This window comes from Schistocerca cancellata, chromosome 8 (assembly GCF_023864275.1).
Source record: "Schistocerca cancellata isolate TAMUIC-IGC-003103 chromosome 8, iqSchCanc2.1, whole genome shotgun sequence".
NCBI classification, from domain to species: domain Eukaryota; kingdom Metazoa; phylum Arthropoda; class Insecta; order Orthoptera; family Acrididae; genus Schistocerca; species Schistocerca cancellata.
The window spans coordinates 358,701,114-358,722,717 of NC_064633.1; the positions used below are offsets into that span (position 1 = coordinate 358,701,114).

General features: G+C 38.9%; 1 protein-coding gene across 1 annotated transcript in view; it reads left to right on the forward strand.

Moving 5' to 3' along the window:
• Window positions 1–3,160: 3,160 nt before the first annotated feature.
• The window catches only part of LOC126094671 (cytochrome P450 4C1-like), a 48,652-nt gene continuing 30,208 nt past the window's right edge, over window positions 3,161–21,604 (forward strand). Inside the window, exons 1-4 of the mRNA XM_049909181.1 lie at window positions 3,161–3,373; window positions 15,225–15,331; window positions 16,402–16,492; window positions 20,726–20,911. Coding sequence (XP_049765138.1) covers window positions 3,211–3,373; window positions 15,225–15,331; window positions 16,402–16,492; window positions 20,726–20,911 — 547 coding nt within the window. The 5' untranslated portion in view covers window positions 3,161–3,210. The remainder of the gene's footprint in view (window positions 3,374–15,224; window positions 15,332–16,401; window positions 16,493–20,725; window positions 20,912–21,604) is intronic.

A 21,604-nucleotide genomic window follows, 5' to 3' on the forward strand; every position in this document is an offset into this window, starting at 1 on the left:
GTAGTGGCTATGATCAAAGTCGTTCTCACAAGTAACTTAACATGAGTCGAGTTCTCAAAGTAAGCAGTTCTATCGATGTAGCAGAGATAAGTTATGTCCCGAAACATCGTGTGAACCTGTTACTATTAATAACCATGAAAAACGCGTTTAAAACTTGACATTTTAAGGAGAGTTCAATATTAAAATTCCTTTTACAGAAGACTTACTACTGTACATTACTGACACACAGTGGTTACGGTTACTACAAGCCTCACCACAAGTTGGGAAACAAGGCCAAATTTCTAGTAGTTTACTGTCGAGTTGAGATTCTCACAAATGTTTTATTCGTATCTTACAGAAACTAGCAGTACGGCAATAAACAGCCTTTTAATCACGCCGCTAACGGCAATAAAGTATTTTATAGCAATACAACAATTTAAAAAATTAAAGAACATTAGTAAACAGGCTACTAAAGTAAATACGGAACTTTGTTAATAAAGTACGGTGAGTTAGTGAAACTACCAACACTGCCATTAAAAAAAATTAAAAAGGTCTTAGCAAACATACGATTAATGGCAATAAAAGGAATTTAGAAACTTGGAGGAATTTAACAAATTTTTAAACAAAAATGTCCTGGAATATCATTAGAACATAACATATGAAGGACCCGTGTAAGGCGGCCACAAATCACCCACTCAGGGATGCTCAGGCTAGAGAGAATACTGATCAATTTAAATACGCCCGTAAACACAATTGCCACTTTCAGGCTGGTCACTGCACCGACTTTTAGCCAGCGAAAACTTGTTATAAGATGGCCTAACTTGCTGACAGAATTAGAGCTAACCTCGTGCAAGGAAACATTACACAACACAGTCCTGAATGAGCGATCACATGATCAACAAGAAGCATGAATTTTCTCATAACCCACGACAGAATAGCGAAACAAACTGCCAAAACTACACTTCCCATCGAACAGTTACGAGAGGAGGAGGAAAGATCACTGTCTTCAATTATACCGGTGCCAGGGACAGGAAACCCGGTCGCCGGAGGCCACAAGGCAGAAGAGACGCTGGTTACACAAAATTATGACTTAATGATTAAACGTTCCACGAACTTAACTTGCAATTAGGCTCGAACAGGCAGTAGACGACCTCCGATGGCAAGGATCGACATATCTAACGGCGCACTCGTCGCCAGCGTACCCAACACGACACGGTCACGCGACAGCACGCTCTGTCACAGGAGTTCACGTCTTCTCTGCAATCGTTGATGGGTAGTGACCGCTCCTGCATGTTAGGTGTCTGATTTTAAACTCCAGAGTTGAAACGGAGGATTTAAAGAACTTGTTAACGTCCCACCAAGGCGAAATGAACAGCAACTACTCGTGGGGTGATTCTGTATACAACCAACACGCAGGGAGCTGTTCCGTCAACTCGACTCTCTCGTTACACACAACCGACATACATGACGTGGCGACTCGGTACAACCGACCACGCCTGCTTAGCGCTGGAGAGCCACACTGCCCTCCCGTATACACCACACTCTCTGCGCGCAAGGCCCCTACTTCCGCGCCACTACACGAGGTTACAACCGGTCAAAGATCTCACTTCCTCCTTAGCAGTTTCCCGGAAGCAACGTAGATATCGATAGCAGAGGGAAAAGACAACCAAGCAGCCACTTAATGACAGACAACTTATCAAACAAACATGTCAGGGGAAGATAAGGAAAACCAATGCAATCTAAACACAAGGTGTAGCAATTACTATTGTGAATGAAAGTATAAATCAAAGTAATCGATGATAAAATAAGAAAGAAAAAGAATAACATTTTTGATAGCTGTGAGGATTTACGTACACTAATTAACCAAGTGTTTATGGCATGTGTTTCTTGATTTACTCTGTAGAAGATAAATCTGCTTCATGCTGAACTTATGAACAGTAACGTAGGATACTAGTGATTATCAATGGAAAGGAATAGCATAGCCAATGTGCAGATATAGCGTTATGTCCAGCTAATGAGCAGGCCGTCGATGTGGGTTATACTCTAAGTTTTCCAGGTTTTTGAGTTCATGATCATGGTGATATTGGACAGTGTGGTGACTGTTGGAAAAGGTAGACTGAAATTGTGTCCTTTTTCTGCCTCAGAGTGGATACAGACTGTGGAAAAAACGATGTAACACTGTCTAGGTTTTTACTGGGTGTAATGGATGGAAATGCAGATATTTCTATAAGTGACTGAGGACAGTTTATTGAACAATATTACATCAGTAGCTATCTCATTTGCAGACTAATAACTATAGCTATTAGGAGAAGTATGTTTTAGGTTAGTTAGTACTTCTGAGTACACTGCAAAGAGCAAGCCATTACTGCTTATTTTTTCCTGGGCAGCAGGTCACGTGTTAAAGTGTCAACACATGGACGCAAAATGATTAGTTTATACTGCAGGCGTAATCCAGTTACTGTTGCAGTTACGGCTGTGCATTAAACATCAGGCAGTATATTACGCTATGGGTTTGTGGAAAGACTGTTGGACGCGGAAAAAACACCATACACCGTTGTGTTTACTTATTAAGGGATCACATATAAAAATAACTGTACTTATTCCTGTTACACCTTGCATAACTCTTTGAAGGGATTGATATCAGCTGTAACGAAGGTAAACAGCCAACTACCAAACTCCTAATAAACAAAACTGCACTACAACGGTAACAACGGTTGTCTCCATCTTCGGTATATTGTACTGTTTCTTTACATTACTTGTTGTGTGAAGTGTGAGTGAAGCAAGTTACTTTCTGTGGAGTGGAAATACATTTGTTGCAACACTAATACTAAAGGTTTTAGTAAATTTAATGAAGAGGGAAACGCGGATTGTTGTTCAGACGAAGTTGCCTTTTATTCAAAGAGAGGCCTGAGTATCAGGATGCATCCAACAAGGTTTTCCCCATCTGAAAGTTTCGAATTACTCACTCTGGACGAACTGTCGACGTTGTCATGCAAGCGATTAACTACGCAGTAGATTATAATCGACGGTCATATTTATATATCGCGAGATAACTCATAGGTAAAAGATTACATGATGCCCCTCCGTTTTTTATCTCTCTGTGCGTAAGAGGAAGGCAAAGGTCGGCGGCGCAAACTATTGATAAACCGACAAGAAAACATTTTACTGGCAGACAGTCGACGGAGCTCTTACTTGTGAATACCGAACTCGTCGCTCCGGACACATCACCAGATGGCTTTGGCCGTGCTCGTGCTGGTGGCCTTCGTGGTCACCGTTTCTGTGGCCATCGTCCTCAAGAACTGGCGCCTAGTACGCACCATCGAGAAGCTGCCGGGACCGTTGTTTCTTCCATTCGTGGGAACAACCTACTTAGTGGCCTTTAGACCGCGAGAAGGTAAGATGTCGCTACAGGTAACGTAAGTACTGTATTTACGTTATCTCTGTGGTACATTTCGCACAGCTGACAAGGTTGGAGTGAATCTTCTTGAGTCCTTTATCCCCACAATCAGTTATTCCTCCCATATGCACCCCATCTCCTTTTAATATCACATATTCTCCAATACTTTCTTCACTGCTTTCGGCAAATTGTACAACTGTGTACCACGGCTATTCTAGTTATTAGTCCACAACTTTCAAACGACAGAACTATTCTTTATTTTATGACCTAATTTTTCGTTTTAGCAAATCAACAAGTCTGGCACTCTGCCTGTCGTACCACCAAAAACTTAGGACTAACACAGATCGTAACTGTTAAGCACAGTTGAAACAATTGAGTCAATTAAAACTGAAATGACAGCAACAATTAAAGCCATTCACTAAGGTACATATGTAATTGGAAACAAAGTAGGAGACTCCTTTCTCGCTCTCTTAGGTTCCGTATGTCATTTGCACCTGTCTTTCACTTTCTCATTTAATTATATGTAAAATTTAATCATCTATGAAACGAATGTAATCATGTAAACAGACAGTGGTGTGTGCACTGCTACAATAGCACTGCAGTGATTTCAAGCATTAGTGGAAACACAAAAAAAAGAGAATCCTGCTGTCTTCTACAATTCAGTTCTGTTTTACCACAAAGCACTAAAGGCCCTTCATTATAAAATTTGGTAATTTTAATACAAAAATGGGAACATAAAATAAAGAACTGCACTGTAATAGGGAACATTAGAAGTATTAACAGAAGTGGCAGCTGTTTACGTTGGAAGAGTCTGCCGAAAACGACAAATTCTTCATTGACACAATTTTTATAGCACTGTATACACTATATACCCACAGAGGACTAATATACATGTAATGGACTTCGCAAATACCAAATGGAACTAAAATTGATTTAGAATTTTTTATCTAAAACTAAAGATATTTTAATTGTCCTAAATCACTTTTGAATGGCAGGTTATTATAGACTCATGACACATGGTGTGAAAACGTATACAAAACTGAAATGAAACAGAACTGTCGAATAAGACACCACAGATGCCGACTATACAGGTATACCAGTGAAAAGGAAGCGATTCCGATTAAATTCAGCGATATGTTAAGCATTCTGCAAAGTCATGGCTACGAAAGAGCAATTTCTTAACAAAAATACTTACTGTAAATGAACAACGTAATGTAGAAAGACAAGGAAAGAAAACAACCATTCAAATGTACAAAATATCTATAAAATCGAAGTGTAAGTAGGTAATGATAGACTTTGGTGAATAAAATGAAACTGTTTAGAATTGTCTTTTAATGGAAGTGAGAAGTTACAATAAAAATTTGGTGAGAGCAAGTACTGAAAACAGTGAATCTTTGTTTACTGCTTTGGCACAGTTCAGCCAAGGAATTGTTGTAGTATACACAATGACAGATTTTTTTACCCATTTTCTGCAAAGGTGGTAACGGTTCAGATATTATTACACTCGCATGTATCATTAATAACTTCACACTCGTCAGTGAAGGCGCTGTATTCGTTGACTCACGTATCATGACACCTCTGCAGAAGGAGACTGCAGGTACAATCTGTTTCAAAATATTGACTCTGTAGAAATAGAAGCGGTCATGCCCCACCTCATTAACCAAAGAAACTTAAATTTGTGAATAAACTATTTGTTTATTTATTTTGCCTCCGGCAGCTAACGGCTGTTTAGCCAGCTAAACGTTGAATAACAGACATTTAGTACAACCCATACGCTGATGACACAACAATGATACAAATACCACAACATATATTATTATTGTGGAACCGCATAACTATGATGGAAGCTAACAAGCAAAAACGTAACAATTAAAATATATACGTTCGCCTTTGGATATTATTAACATATTTTGAGATTTGAGTACCTAGATCCCTATTCTCGATTTTGAGCATTTGTATATAACATCCTTTGTCTCAAACATGAGAACTAGAGGCTAAGTGTCATATTTTTTAAGAAATTTGGGGTCGAATGAAAAGAACCATATAGTAACTTGCAAAGCAAGGAGAGATCGGTGACACATTACATCAGATAATAAATCATAATTACACTTTATGATAAGTGAGCCCATTGTTAATTTTTCAGTGTTTCAAGTTTTCACGTATTTTAACACTTTCTCTCTCGCTTTTTAACATTATCATGTTTTTTTGATACTGTTTATCACAGAATATTTGTTTCTGAAAGTAGGTTTAATTTCAACTTGTAAACTTTCTGTGGTTTTCTTTGAAAATCACACATCGTCTTTATTCATTTCTAGCATTTCTAGGCCAGTTCTCAAACTAGATTTCTATCATGTTGTCCTAGATAGAGGCACGGAAGATACTACTGCATGTTATCTAATTTCATTCATTCATCTTCCTGTACATTCTTGCGGCAGTATTTTCTTGTCTCTTGGAATTCGGCATGTAACTTAATTCATCACCTTCTATCTGTAAGCCTCGCTACACGTCCCTCTCATCTCCAATTGCACTTTCATTGGAATCCTGGTAGTAATTTCGAATACATATCTCTCCATTACGTGTCAAATAATCCTCAGTTTTTCAACTGTTTTCTGTTTTAATGCCCGTATTCATTGTCATAAATTAATGCTGGTGATACACACAGATATACGCCTTCCTTTTCACACACATCTGAAGCTCACTCTTGAAAATTTCTCTTAGCTCACCAATAGTGCTCCACTCTTCTGTTCATTTCAGTTCTGTCCATTCAGCCGCTTTGTGCAACCAACATATATACAAATGTTCGTTAACTGGATCTATGACTTAGACTTCATTTAGCGTTATTTTAACTGTGTTTCAGAACCATTTAAAGCTTGTTGTATTAATTCTCTCTATTCGCCGTTGAAATTTATCTATACTAGGAAATAATACCACAAACTCATGATCACGCATTATCCAAACATTAAATTGTAAGATGTAACCGAATTGTCTGTTTCGTTGGTTCTTAGGACGGAAGAAGTTAACGTCAGATCGGGATACGTAATGCCAAATGTTAAAAATAGCCTTTACTTTTCTTACACTTTAATGTAAGAAGAGAACGTAAGAATGCTTGTTTATTTTGTACTGATGGGCATCTAGCCGCACAGTCAACTCCAGTGCCGACTTTGTGATCGGAATCGTTGCTACGTCACAGAAGTAACCGTGTGTAGTAGAGAGCCTTCACAGAAATCAGTTCTCCTACTGGCTTGAAGATAACAGAATATGTCACCGAACAGTTTGAAGAACCTGTTACTATAGAAATGCTTCTCAAATTCAGTATTTTACAGAGGGATTTGAGGTTCTAATTCCCTTTTAAGAGGACTTACAGCTGTTTCATAAGACATACGTATCATGAATCAAAGTGTGAAACATCGGCTGCTGAAGACTAGGAAAATGTTGAAGGGTAAAGGAAGATAAGGAATATCGGTTTCATTGTGATTGTCTACCTAAGCAAATTATACGAAGGTCTTTACTCTCTGGATTCCTTGATTTCTACTGTAAAGAGAAGATTGCTTCGTGCCGATTTTCTGAAGGATGACGCAGGATTATGATGTTCATTTTTCTAAAGGAAAAGCCTGTAAGAATGACCAGATACAAAGTTATGCCAACTTAGGAACACACCTTAGTCGTGTCTTAGACTCTTACTCATTTGAGTTCACAACCATGAAATTAAATACGTCTGGCAAATCTTGGATAAAGAAGACTGAATTTGCCTCTCTTCATTGCAACAAAGTAGATAAAGACTGTGAGAAGAATGATGTGGTACTATGTGGGTTTGCATAACACTCTGGTAAGATTAATGCCAGCTGTATCAACAGTAAGCAGCAGACCAGGCAATTCATCAATGTAAATTCGTTACGAGGAGAACTACAATTGCCTCCATCGTCCGTTCATTACACCGTAACCTTATTTGTTGACGACGTTAATATACGTGTACCGAGTGATGTAACCAACTTACATTACAGATTGAATAAAATGCACATTTAGACACCGAGAAATGTGTTTATCGTAGGACTGAAAAGAAAACAGAAGTAAACTTATAGAAGAGGAAAGCATGGTTAACTCATCAATCTCGAGCATCGCTTAGGCTTAAGTCTCATAAAGTAACTCATAGGATTTTCTCCGCCAGCCATCTTCGAACAATTCACTGCAGCTGAAACTTCGTTTTTGTAAAGCAACCCGTTAACTACGTGGAAGATTACACACGACGACCTTTTGATATTACTAAAGCGATTCCCAATCTGAAGAGTTGAGACGTTCTTCAGATAGCTCGTCAGTGAAAATGACATCATGGAGCTTATTTTTTATCTCCCTGTGCGTAAGAGGACGGCGAAGGTCAGTGACCCGAACTGTAGGTAAAGTGACCAGCACACGATTTGCTGGCAGACACTGACCGGAGCCCCACTTTCGAGGGCCGAACAGAGCGTGACAGAGAAATCATCAAACATTGGTGATGTTGCTGGTGGTGGTGGTAGCGTACAGGGTCGCCGTTTATGTGGCCAGCACCCTGAGTGCTCGGTACCTAATAAGGGCCATCGAAAAGTTGCTTAGACCCTTCCCTCTTCCATCCATGCGTAGCAACCACCAATGTTTTTACCTTGCGACCACGAGAAGGTAAGATGCCTTTATTAATAACACAAATACTTACTATGCCTTCCTGAAGCATGCCGCTACGCTGCCACAGTTAAAGTGAGTCTCACACCATCCGGTGTGACTCCTGTAATGTAATTTAATTTAATTTATAAAATGCTTTTTATTCCAGTCTTTGATCACAATATCAATTCTTTTGACGATGACCGGTTTCAGTCCGTAATGACCATCCTCAGATCTTTTTTACACCATGTCCTAAGGTGATAAGGCCATAATCGCATCGTCAAAACTTATAAATATAATCAGTACAACATCAGACTGGAATAAAAAAGATTTGACAGTATTGGATTACTGTTCGTATAGGCGACTATGTTGCAGCTCGTGAATTTAATTTATATACGCTTGATAGATTTTAATAAAGTGACATCTAAACAAAAGAGAAATAACTCTAATAACACTATGAACATTGTAATGTAATTTAATTTAACCCGACGTTGATCAGCGATCAGCAAACTAACTCAGTGCTCAGGATGGTTACAGAATTATACAATTAATCGTCTCTCTCTTGAATTATCACAGATATTGCACAATATATATATCAAAAGTTTAGTTAAAACTCATGTACTCATAGCGTCAGATAATACTTCGTAGATCCGTTAAATGTGAAGTAATAAAACCCGTAACTCCAGGTCGTGGTTTCGTCTAGAATGCCAATGTAAGATAACAAGCATAATCTTTTGCAGATGAAATCTTATACTAGAACTAGAAATCCTGTGACCAGGCCTTTCTGCCTGGGATATTATCTCACAACCTTGAGAAAATCTGAAAGAGAAATATATTAAATTACATCTTCCTTAACACTGAACTTGGTTTTTTCCGGTTTAACATGGATTCACATGTGCTGTGATATGGTATTAATAAAAGCAGATTATCAGACACATTCATATAGATTCAGTTAACCTTATGTCCGCCCCCGGTAGCTGAGTGGTCAGCGCGACAGAATGTCAATCCTAAGGGCTCTGGTTCGATTACCGGCTGTGTCGGAGACTTTCTCCGCTCAGGGGCTGGGTGTTGCGTTGTAGTAATCATCATCATTTTATCCCCATCGACGCTCAAGTCAACGAAGTGGGGTCAGATCGAAAGACTTGCACCCAGCAAACGGTCTACCCGACGGGAGGCCCCAGTCACGCGACAATGTTCTTGTAGTTAACGTTATTACCATCGTTTTTCCAAAATCTAATTCTCTACAATTTCTGTTGAAAGCATTGTGCAATTGTCTGGAATTTAAAAAAAAAAAAACAAATTGGGCCAGGTAGTTAATAAATTAAAAATTTTACGAAATTACATCTTTGGTTCTCTCGACGTTCTGGAAAACTAAGGCAGACAGACATCTGGGACATGTTTCGTTAGATTTACCAGACCAATAACAACGAAATAAATGGTAATCGTGCTTTACTTTATCCTCGTGCAGTTTTGCGATGCTTCATATAAGCGAGGTTGCTAAATTTCAGTCAAAATCTTTTATTAGCCGTAACTCCGTAACTAAACATTTGCGGACCTATGTTAATATGAACGTTTTTCTTTAGTTTTACTCTTGGAATAACACATAACAATATTTGCATATCTTCTTGAATCACACTGTATGTGAGTACATCACGTAGTTATTGCGGTAGTACTGAACAGAACAATGGAGACAGGAAATTTTATGGTAGAGCTTAACTAAAAGGAGGGATCGGTTGACAGGACACATTCTGAGACGTCAAGGGATCACAAATTTAGTACTGGAGAAAAGGGTGCGGGGTAAAAATTGTAGAGGGAGACCAGGAGATGGAAACAATAAGCAGATTCAGAAAGATGTAGGGTCTTAGGAGATGAAGAGGCTTGCACAGGATAGAATAGCACTGAGAGCTGCATCAAACCAGTCTTTGGACTGAGTACCGTAACACCAATATTGCACGGAAAGAAATCACAGCTCCACCATCACCTTATTGCATTTCATCAATGTATTACTATCACAATATTTATATTTGTATTCATTTTATTGTCTGCCTCCGTAGTCGAGAGGTAAGTGCCGCTGAATACTTTGCGGGGGACCCGGATTCGATTCCTGGTACTGCCACGTAGGCCTGCTTTTGTTTTGGTTGGGACAGAGTGCACTCAATCTTGTGAGGCCAGCTGAGGAGCGACTCGGCCATGTTGTAGCGTTTCAAATGTCAAGGACTGGGAGAGCGATGTGCTGACCACATGCCCGGCCATGCCGCATCAAGCGACATTGTAGGTTGAGAGTGACTCGGAGGTCGATCGGGCCATGTTGGCTCCTCTAGAGCCCGAACGAGAACTTTGTCTTTCTTTTAATTCATTTAACTGGCAAAGCGATGGCTTAAAAGCGGTATTTAGGCCCCGTCAAGTCTCCCTCTGATAGAAGAAATTGATTTTACTAATGGATAACATAGAGGAATTAGTCATTGCCTTTCGTCTTGGATCTTGGGCCGACATTTATTTAGTGAGTTTTTCACATTTCGAGAGCGCGAGAGATTGATATTCTTCAAGATGAACACTGTTTTGCTGGTGGTAGACTAAAGGAAATGGATGGTGAATCTTTGACACCGCCGCCATTCATGTTGGCGAAAATCGAGAATATCAAGTAGAATAGGTTGGACGAAGGTTCCGATACAAAAACAAAGAGGAGAAACGTCAAATAGTGATCATGAAAACCTGAAAAAATCTGTAATTAGAAAGAGGTCGGTGACCGTTAGTTAAATTGTTAGACCCACTGGTCAAGGTAAGACAAGGCTGCAACCTGTCTCCACTGTTGTTCATATTATTTATGGATCATATGTTGAAAACAATAGACTGGCTGGGTGAGATTAAGATATGTGAACACAAAATAAGCAGTCTTGCATATCCGGATGACTTCGTTGTGATGGTAGATTCGATTGAAAGTTTGCAAAGTAATATTTCAGAGCTAGATCAGAAATGTAAGGACTATGGTATGACGATTAGCATCTCCAAAACGAAAGTAATGTCAGTGGGAAAGAAATATAAACGGATTGAGTGCCAAATAGGAGGAACAAAGTTAGAACACGTGGACGGTTTCAAGTACTTAGGATGCATATTCTCACAGGATGCCAACATAGTGAAAGAACTGGAAGCGAGGTGTAGCAAAGCTAATGCAGTGAGCGCTCAGCTACGATCTACTCTCTTCTGCAAGAAGGAATTCAGTACCAAGACTAAGCTATCTGTGCACCGTTCAATCTTTCGACCAACTTTGTCGTATGGGAGCGAAAGCTGGGTGGATTCAGGTTACCTTATCAACAAGGTTGAGGTTACGGATATGAAAGTAGCTAGGGTGATTGCAGGTACTAGTAGATGGGAACAATGGCAGGAGGGTGTCCACAATGGGAATGAACTCTATAGATGTAGCAGTCAGGGCGAACAGGCCTAGATGGTGGGGTCATGTTACACGCATGGGAGAAGCAAGGTTACCCAAGAGACTCATGGGTTCAGCAGTAGAGGGTAGGAGGAGTTGGGGCAGACCAAGGAGAAGGTACCTGGATTCGGTTAAGAATGATTTTGAAGTAATAGGTTTAACATCAGAAGAGGCACCAATGTTAGCACTGAATAGCGGATCATGGAGGAATTTTATAAGGGGGCTATGCTCCACACTGAACGCTGAAAGGCATAATCAGTCTTAAATGATGATGATGATGACTGGTCAAGGTGGTGCCTTTTTCAAACTTCCTTTAAAGCTCTAGAAATGGATTGACATCACATCGTGGATTTACATGGGTGCTTGTAGACCATAGTGTTTTGTACAGTGCTTTTGACAGCATTCAGTAAAATGAACAGAAAGAAATTCGTATAAGCAAACAGACTGTTTCCCTACAATCACCGAGGACGACCGAGGGTAACATCCTTATCAGATCTACTGATAACCATCAGCACTATGAGGTATTATTGGGAAGTTATTTACTAGGAAGTTATCGACTTACTCCAAGCTGGTGCCGCTGGTGACAAGTATTCACGAATTTTATGTCACAACTATTCCTGTCTGTCTCAGCCAAATATTAAGCTAATTTAATTCTTCCCGTCACTGGACTTCTAATCACTCAGCTCTGTGTCACCACTAACACCCCACAATTAAGGATGGTCGACGACATAGACTAGCTATGAAATCTTGTATAACTGTGCAGGAAGGTGAAGTAACACTGGCCGGAATTCGACCTAATTTTGACTGTGTGTAGGTTTGGGGAAAAACCATTGGGCCTTACTGCAAGGCGTTTTTTTAAGTCATCACTCTTCTGACTAGTTTGATGCGGCCCACCGCAAATTCCTCTCCTGTCCCAACATCTGCATCTCAGAGTAGCACTTGCGACCTACGTCCGCCGTTATTTGCTGGACGTATTCGAATCTCAGTTTTCTTCTACAGTTTTTACTCTCTACAGATCCCTCTAATACCGTGTAAGTTATTCGCTGATGTCTTAATAGATCTCCTACCTTACCGTCCCTTCTTCTGACAGTGTTTCCCATACATTCCTTTCCTAGCCGACTCTCCACAGACTCTTCATTCCTTACCTTACCAGTCCACCTAATTTTCAACAATCTACTGCTGGACCACATCTCTAACGCTTCGATTTGCTTCTTTTCCAGGTTTCCGAAGACCTCGTTTTACTACCATGCAATGCTGTGCCCCAAACATACATTCTCAGACATTTCCTCAGGTTAAGGCCCATATTTTATACCAGTAGACTTCCCTTTGCCAGACGTAACCTTATTAACAGTGCAGTGGCAGACACATGCTCTAGAGGTAGTGTCTTTGATTAGTAATCAAACGTCCTCGGTACCACATTTGGTGACAAACCGCGCCTAGAGGCGGAAGACTCAGCAATCATAAACGGCATAAGGATGCAGAAGGCAATGGAAACCACTGCATTACAGACACATAATGTGTGTAAACAGGACATGGAGCCAGTATCTAAAAACGTGACATGATGATCTCTCCATTGATGAAAATTTCCTAACTGGTCTCCCTTTTGGATCTACAGGAGAAGATTGCGAAGGAGGAGGTGAGCAAGACAAAAAGAATGAATAACCAAGGAAAGGATAACGTTCTATGATTCAAGGCGCGGAGTGTCAGAAGTCTGAATGCGGTAGGGAAGCAAGAAAATATAAAAAACCAATGCTAAGACTCAATGTAGTTGCATGGCGATCAGTGAAGTGTCCTAAATAAAAGAACCTTACATCTGTAGCGGGATTTTCAACCTCTGTCATACTGAATGGTTCTGAATACGTAGTATTATATTTTCTAGATGCTTTAAAATGGCATAAATGCCAAAATGTCAGCTGTAAAATAAACACAGTAAGAGGTGAAAGCTAGGGCGACCTCATTTCAATAATCGTATGTTAATTAATTATATGTGTACTGCTGCAATAGTACTACAATACAGCCAAATATTAATAACATACGGAAAATATTTTCATGACTTTATGCAATGCACTTAGACGAATGTTTTTCCTCTGCTTTTCCTTACAACTTACATCCTGATTTCATTATCAGGTGAGAAATAGAAAATTTTAAAGAAAAATTAGGATTTAAAGTAAGGAACAGTACCCTAGTTTGTATCTCTGGGAGTGATGATAAAACTAGCAACAGCTTACATTAATAGAATAGGGCGTAAGTGTCAGTAGGCCTGCCCTTCACACGTCATTATATCAGAAGAAACCCAACAGACTGGACTTGGTCAGGAGTAAAAAGAACGAAAATTTAATTACATAATTTTTATAAAAAATAGGCAGACTGTACTAAGGTTAACGGTGTTAAGCCACTTTTGAAATGCTGGTGATCATATGCTCATAAGATAAACATGAAAACAGACAAGCGTTTGGAAAGACTCACAGAATGGTAAGACATACTGATTACTAGAATACATTTGTGGACAGGAGGGGATAAGGTCAAATAAAGCAATACGTTTATGGCTTTAGATAATAACAACGTTATAACTATAGCTTAAACGAGTAATCACTTAACAAAGGAGCCCGCATCTCGTGGTCGTGCGGTAGCGTTCTCGCTTCCCACGCCCGGGTTCCCGGGTTCGATTCCCGGCGGGGTCAGGGATTTTCTCTGCCTCGTGATGGCTGGGTGTTGTGTGCTGTCCTTAGGTTAGTTAGGTTTAAGTAGTTCTAAGTTCTAGGGGACTGATGACCGTAGCTGTTAAGTCCCATAGTGCTCAGAGCCATTTGAACTTAACAAAGGAATTAAGCAACCAGCCAAATGTGCGGAGATAATCAAAGGGTAGAATATCTCAAGTATAACAAATCAGTTAGTAAGGCAAAGCACAATTGTAATACGATAGACTAAGACAAATAAAGCAAAAGCGTTCGGAAAGGTCTTATACTGGACGTCAAAAGTTATAACGTCAATTTAATGAGAAAAAGAATTGTGAACAAGTTGTATGACGAAACCCAAAGTCGGCCATTGTGGCCGAGCGGTTCTAGGCGGTTCAGTCTGGAGCCGCGCGGCCGCTACGTCGCAGGTTCGAATCCTGCGTCGGGCATGGATGTGTGTGATGTCCATAGGTTAGTTAGGTTTAAGTAGTTGTAAGTTGTAGGGGACTGATGACCTTAGATGTTAAGTCCCATAGTGCTCAGAGCTATTTGAACTATTTGAAACCCACGTCTCTTTCATCAGTCAATATGTCCGGTAGAAAACTAAGTAACACTAGAACGAAAATTCTTTTAAATGTCAGTGTAGCTGATACTACGATTCTGAAACGTAGTTAATAAAACGGAAATGATTGGAGAGAAGGGATGAAAAAGAACTTTCTGAAGTTCTTTGAAGAATACCTGTGAAATAATATATTTCCCAACTCTGCAATAATACTTTACGTCTCTACTTCACAAGGGGGCAGAGAGAACGTGAAACAAGTGATATATCACCTACCACTCGCTATGCATATTCAATTCATAAAACATTTATTACAAACTGCATAAGAATCGTTCGATCTCAATCCATCAAGTGTAGAGGCTAGCCATGAATGTATATTTACTTATAGGAGCAGCTTGTTCACAGTGGACCATTTCAAAATAATGACTGACATTGTAGGACGAAGAAATGAGAGTGTATTATCACTTAACCTGGGAGTCACTGACCTTGAAAACCACTGACTCAGCTCTGCAATAACTTAAATAACGCTGTGTAACGTAACTGTCTTGTCTGTTGCAGAAATAATGAACGTGTTCGACCGCATGAGTAAACAGTACTGGCCGCTGTTTCGTACTTGGCTTGGCCACACCCCCGAAGTTCACCTTATGAAGGCAGAATACGTTGAGGTAGGTAGCTAAAATAATTTTGCCCGTCTCTTGTTCTTTATTAGTCCCGTCATTATTGTGAGCACTGAATTCCTACATGTTGTTGTTGTTTTTGTGGACTTCAGCTCAGAGACAGGTTTTATGCAGCTTTCCATGATACTCTATCCTGTGCAAGCCTCATCAACTCCAAATAACTACTGCAACCTATATCCTTCTGAATGTGCTTAGCGCATTCATCTCTTGGTCTCCCTCTACGATTTTTACCGTCCACGCTTCCCTCCAGTACTAAATTGGTGATCTCTTGATGCCTCAGAAAATATCGTGTCAACCGATCCCTTCTTCTTGTCAAGTTGTACCACAAATTCCTCTTCTCTCCAATTATTCAGTACTTCTTCATTAGTTACTTGTTCTACCCATCTTATCTTCAGCATTCTTCTGTAGTACCACATTTCAAAATCTTCTATTCTATTCTTGTCTAAACAGTTTATCGTCCATGTTTCTCTTCCATACATAGCTACACTCCAGACAAATAGTATCAGGACAGACTTTCTAATACTTCTGCCTATACTCGGTGTTAACAAATTTGTGTTCTTCAGAAAGGCTTTCCTTGCCATAGCCCATCTACATTTTATATCACATCTATTTCGACCACAATCAGTTATTTTGCTCCCCAAATAGCAAACTCATTTACTACTTTAAGAGTTTCATTTCCTAATGTAATACACTCAGTATCACATTATTTCATTCGATTATATTCCATTACCCTCGTTTTGCTTTAGTTGATGTTCATCTTATATCCTCCTTTCAAGACGCTGTCCATTCCGTTCAGCTGCTCTTCAAGGCACTTCGCTCCTACATATATTGACCAAATAGGATTAATACACTGGATTCATATCTGAGAAGGCCAGACGCTGAATTGACTCCATAAATCCAGAGTGTTGTATTATATGCATAACGAGTAGCTACCTCACTTCAGATAATGTATCTATTCGATGTGTATGACAGAGACATGGAAAAATTTATTACGGGATGCACCGTCGGACTTGGTTAACATTGTGCTGAGATTTACATTTACTGTATTCCTGTTTCAGAAAATAATGACGAGCAGCGAACTGATCACGAAGGCCCATATTTACACGTTTTTGCAGCCTTGGCTTGGCGACGGGCTACTCATGAGCACTGGTAAGTAACGTTGGCAGTTAAATGAACGACTACCTACCAGTTTGTTGGATTTTGTTATTAATATTAGATGCTATTAACTAACACATCTGGTACGGGAGATAACTCCGAAAGACAATCCTTGGCGTGCTAGAAAGGATATACTGCACATGGCTGGTAACAAACTTTCGGAAAACACGCACGACTCCTACTACCCCAAGGAGCTTCGAAAAAAGGATGGTTTCAAATGTAAATGACAAAACTATGAAAAGAGGCAAATGAAAATAGATCAGCGGGTACATGAAAGTAGTAACCTAGAATGTCAGAGGTAGGACTCAGATGTACTAAAAGACTTAAAAATCGATGGTGTAGCAATCACAGAAACGAAAATGAAAATGAGAGTTAATATATAGAAGTTTACGTTATGTTGAGCAAACTGAAAGAGAGGCAAAGGTGTAGCATTACTCCTGCAGAAGAGATGGGCAACGCAGATCAAGGATGAAACATACATAAACGAATGAATACAGTCAGACTGGTAAGAGGCAACGACACCGTTAAAAGCACGTATCCACCAGAAGAAGCAAAAAGAATGAGTATAGAACATTTTATGAAGAACTACAGAAGACTAAGAATAATTACAGTGTTACTGATCGGACTGCAATGATGGGTGATTTCAATACCAGAACAGGAAATATCCCAGTAACGAACAATACAGGGCCTTTTGCCACTTTGAGTAACATAAAAATAATAATAAATAATATAAAAATAATAATCTCACCTTTTCTATGAAAAGAGACATAGAGAAGTATAGTTGGGCTAGTAGAGAACGTAGATTAATAATTCGCTACATTTAGGCAAATCGTGAGCTTGTAAAAGACAAGATATAGATTAATATTATTTTTTAGTAATTTCCAGAATAGATCTTACTGCGAAATGGAAGAAAATGACAAAATAAACGAGTAACCAAGAAGGTCGAAGTATTTATGAAGTGGACTTGTTTGAAGAGGCGAGCAAGAAACATCTTTTAGACAGCAGATGAAATAAAGAGCTAGGAAATTTGCAGGCTAAAGATAATATAGAAGAAGAATGGCAATATCTAAGTAATGTGGTATGTAGAGTAGCAGGAGAAGCTCTCACCAAAAAGAAAACAATAAGACAGAGAAAGGGCTTAAAAATTTGCAATGATGATAACATGAAAGCTGTTGAAGAAAACCAGGATGCATGTCCATAATACTTGAACAACCCCCACAGCTGAGAAGAAGCAATACGACAACGGTAGAAGAAATATCGTAAAGTGCAGAAAGAAAACACACCCACGCACCCACCAGGAACAGTGGAACAGATTTATTTCTAATATCGACAGTTATGTTCACAGGAGACTAAATCTCCTATAAGTTTTTTAAAACTTTAAACACAATGGAAAATGAGAAGATACTAATAAACAATATTGAAGAAAAACAATGGTTAAATTATTAAATAGGTTTTTGATGTGACGGTACAACACAAGAAACTGAAACTGAACCAGTAATTGAGATGGGATTAGATGAAATACAGGCAGACGAAATAGCATCTACCCTGACGTTATTTATGAACGGAAAGGCAACAGTAAGAGATGATATTATGGTTAATTGTTAAAACACGAAGGAATGCTACATATAAGACTACCACCGCTCTTAAATGAATGTTGGAAGAACAAGACTATCCCCAAAGACTAGAACATTGTTAAAGAAATATCAGTTTTCAAAAAAGCTTATAAAAGCCTATACAGTAACTGCAGAGGAATAAAAGTTTACTGGACTCAACACACACGATATATGCCAAGATTATAAACACAAGACTTAAAAACAGACTAGAAGTAGCACTGCATGAGGAACAAATGGGCTTTAGAAAAGGACGCTCATTGATTGAAGCAGTTTTTATTTTACAGCTGTATAAACACATGAAAGTCTAAAATGCTGTAAAGAAACACACACCGCTCTTACCGATTTTTTTTTTAAAAAAAAGGTTTTGAAAACGTCAGTACACAGAAACTTTGGAAGATATTGACAAATCGCGAATATCTGGAACATTTAATAAACGTGGTATAAAGTTTATATCGGAACACGACTATCATTCCAGATCTCGAAAGAAAAACGAGTAATGAGATACCAACGAACAAAGGAGTACAACAAGAGTGCTGTGTCTCACCATGTTTGTTTAACATTTACGTACATGTATAATAGTAAACCGAATTTCGAAAAGGTATATACCTAGACAGAAGGACTCTTTTAAATAATTTGCTATCAGTGATCCTAGCAGGTCAAGAAGATTACATCCAGAAAGAAATTTACTAACTGAAACAGTCAACTCTTAATGTGACATGGAGATCTCAACAGAAAATGCTAAGATAGTAGCCTTGATTGAGAAAGAACACATTAGAAGAAAAGTAGTGATGAATCAGAAAATCTTAGGATGAGTAAACCATTCCAGTTAGCTTGGATGCCAGAAGACAAGTGGCTACAACAAATTTATGACAATTAAGCTTATTAAATTCAGTTAATAGAAACCTTGAAGATGCTGTAATTAAATTCTTCTGGGTGATTAGCAAAAAGCGAGAAAGCCGTGTTCAGGCATAAGAAATGAAATTTCCGAGAAGCGATAAAGGCTGCACAATAGAAGACAGATTAAGGAATGAAGATAATAGAGAAGAACTAAAAAAGTGGTGTAATTTAATAAATTGTAAGTTGTAGAAGAAAATAGAACGAGCACATACAAAGAATGGAGATTGAGAGACTCCCCTTAAAGGCTAGAAATTACATGCGCAAAGGAAGAGGAGATAGGGGAAGAACCCGTCGAAGGTAGGTTACAGTTAACAGGCAAATTCGCTTAATACCTAAGGGGAAGAAGAATGCTAATAAGAAGATAATTAACTCTACTGTACAATTTCTGCTTCAGGGGTATTATTTTTGTGTTTTCATATTTATATTATCCATTTTTTGCAGTCTGGATAATTGGTGTGATATGTTCAGTCTTTATGTAAGGCACCTGAAGATCTGTTTTTTTTCTTTCTGCAGTTATTTTTGGAACCATGACGTTCCACAGCTGTACCTCCAGACTATGTTGCAAGGATGTCAACTAATCCCGAAACCGATTACTAATAATCTACTGTTTTAGCCTAGTTCCATTTCGTTATTCCGTTCGCTATTTCTTAGTTCTCCTGCAACCTCTTGGATTACTTTCTGAAGGACATAATCGAATAAGATGTTGAATGATCATGTACTTGAATAGCATCCGTTCGGACCTCAGTACTTCACAAAAACTTAAATTTTTGTCTGTCAGTAATTGTATGATTACTCACAGCAAACTATTACAGTTTTAAAAGTTCAGAAGTAATGTCAATAGAGTCCATGCCTTTTTGAAGCCCACAGACACTTAAGCGTGGAAGAAGAACTTTAGTATTATGTCTTGGATTGTGAGCTTAACATTTAGGATGTGCTCCTAATAAGACTTTTAGTTCCAAAATTCCCCTTAATACTCCCTATTCCTGTCAGCTACACGTTTCTATAGTCTGCTAAGTAGTCCTTTGAAAGTTTCTTGTAAATAATTGCAAAGCGGAGACCTCTTTGTTGTATTCGACGTCACTTTCATCACCTGCCTAATGTAGACAATCAGTTAATGTGTACTTAGAATCTTCTGAAATCTCTTCAGTCAGTCACATGTTTTGGAGCATTCGTCATAACGTACGGAACAGATTTTCGTGAATCTATGAGCCACCGTGACAATTCCTTCCTCAGCCCTTCTTCGTTGTTTTTCATGATTTAAATCGTTTCTACATCTTTGATTCTGAGTAGTTCTCTTCAATAATTGAGGTGAAACGATATTCTATAGGTTCGTGAGTGTTTAATACTGTCTAATTTAGTTGCAGCAATCGGCTGAGGAGTAGAAATGACGGGAGGTTGTTCAGACGCAAATACATTTTAGTAGTCACACAATTTTATTATCACACTGTGTTGTACTAGATCATAATTACCAAACATCGGGTAAAGCTCTTTAAATAAAAGTCACAATAATCAGTTTATATTTCTAAAGTTATTTTCAGTTAGCTAAAGCTGACCATTACAATTTTAATTAACATAATTACTACTACTTAAATAGACTCGTTGATGACCAATACTGAATGTCATTCACGAACTTTACCAATGTTCCTGTTGTTTGGTTGTACTTGTATATAGCAGTGGTGGCTGTACCAGAACTAACGAATTTACTGTTGTGTGACAGGAGCAAAATGGCATTCTCGGCGGAAGATGATCACGCCAGCTTTCCATTTCAAAATTCTAGACAACTTCATTGAGGTCTTCGCAGAGAAGTCGGAAATACTGATCGACATACTGAAGACCAAAGCTGATGGAAAACCATTCGATATCTATCCATATATCACCCGATGTGCTCTGGATATTATCTGTGGTAAGTTATGATCCGTTGAAAGACTGTGCACGTTCCACAATAAACCGATAGCAAGAATATGACATTAGTGATACATATTAGATATGGCTAAATCATGTACCCTAAAATACTCAAAATAATTGTTTAAACTCAAATATATAATATTAATAATAATAATAATTGTCTGCCTGCAGCTCAAACATTTTTTTTTTACTTCTTTCAATCGCAAGTCAGGAGAGCAGGGGGGGGGGGGGGCGGGAATCTGTTTTAGAACTTATTTTCAGCCAAATATCATATAAGGGTGGAAGAGAACAGAGAAAATCTCAATTGGGAATATGCAGGAGGCTATTTCCAGTTCCAGCATTCGCCTGGTGACCAAGGGGAACTTACCGAAAGTCTTGGTCAGACTGTGGGATCACAGTTATTTTACTTTATTTCTGGGACAATGTAGTCCTTTGTCCTAGACAAAAATTAATATATATAGGATGAGTCACTAACTATTGCCACCTAGAATAACTCCGAAAATAAGATAGAAGCTGAAAAGTTTCCAGGGACAAATGTTGCATGGGATAATGGGGCCCATATTATGACGTTTGCTTTTTGCTGCTAGGTGGGGTGGCGTCAGAGATACGAAGGTTAACTTTGTTTTCTTATGTGGGGAGCTATAGTTTGGTACTTATTTTTTGATAGCAGCTATCGTGACGAATCCCTTGA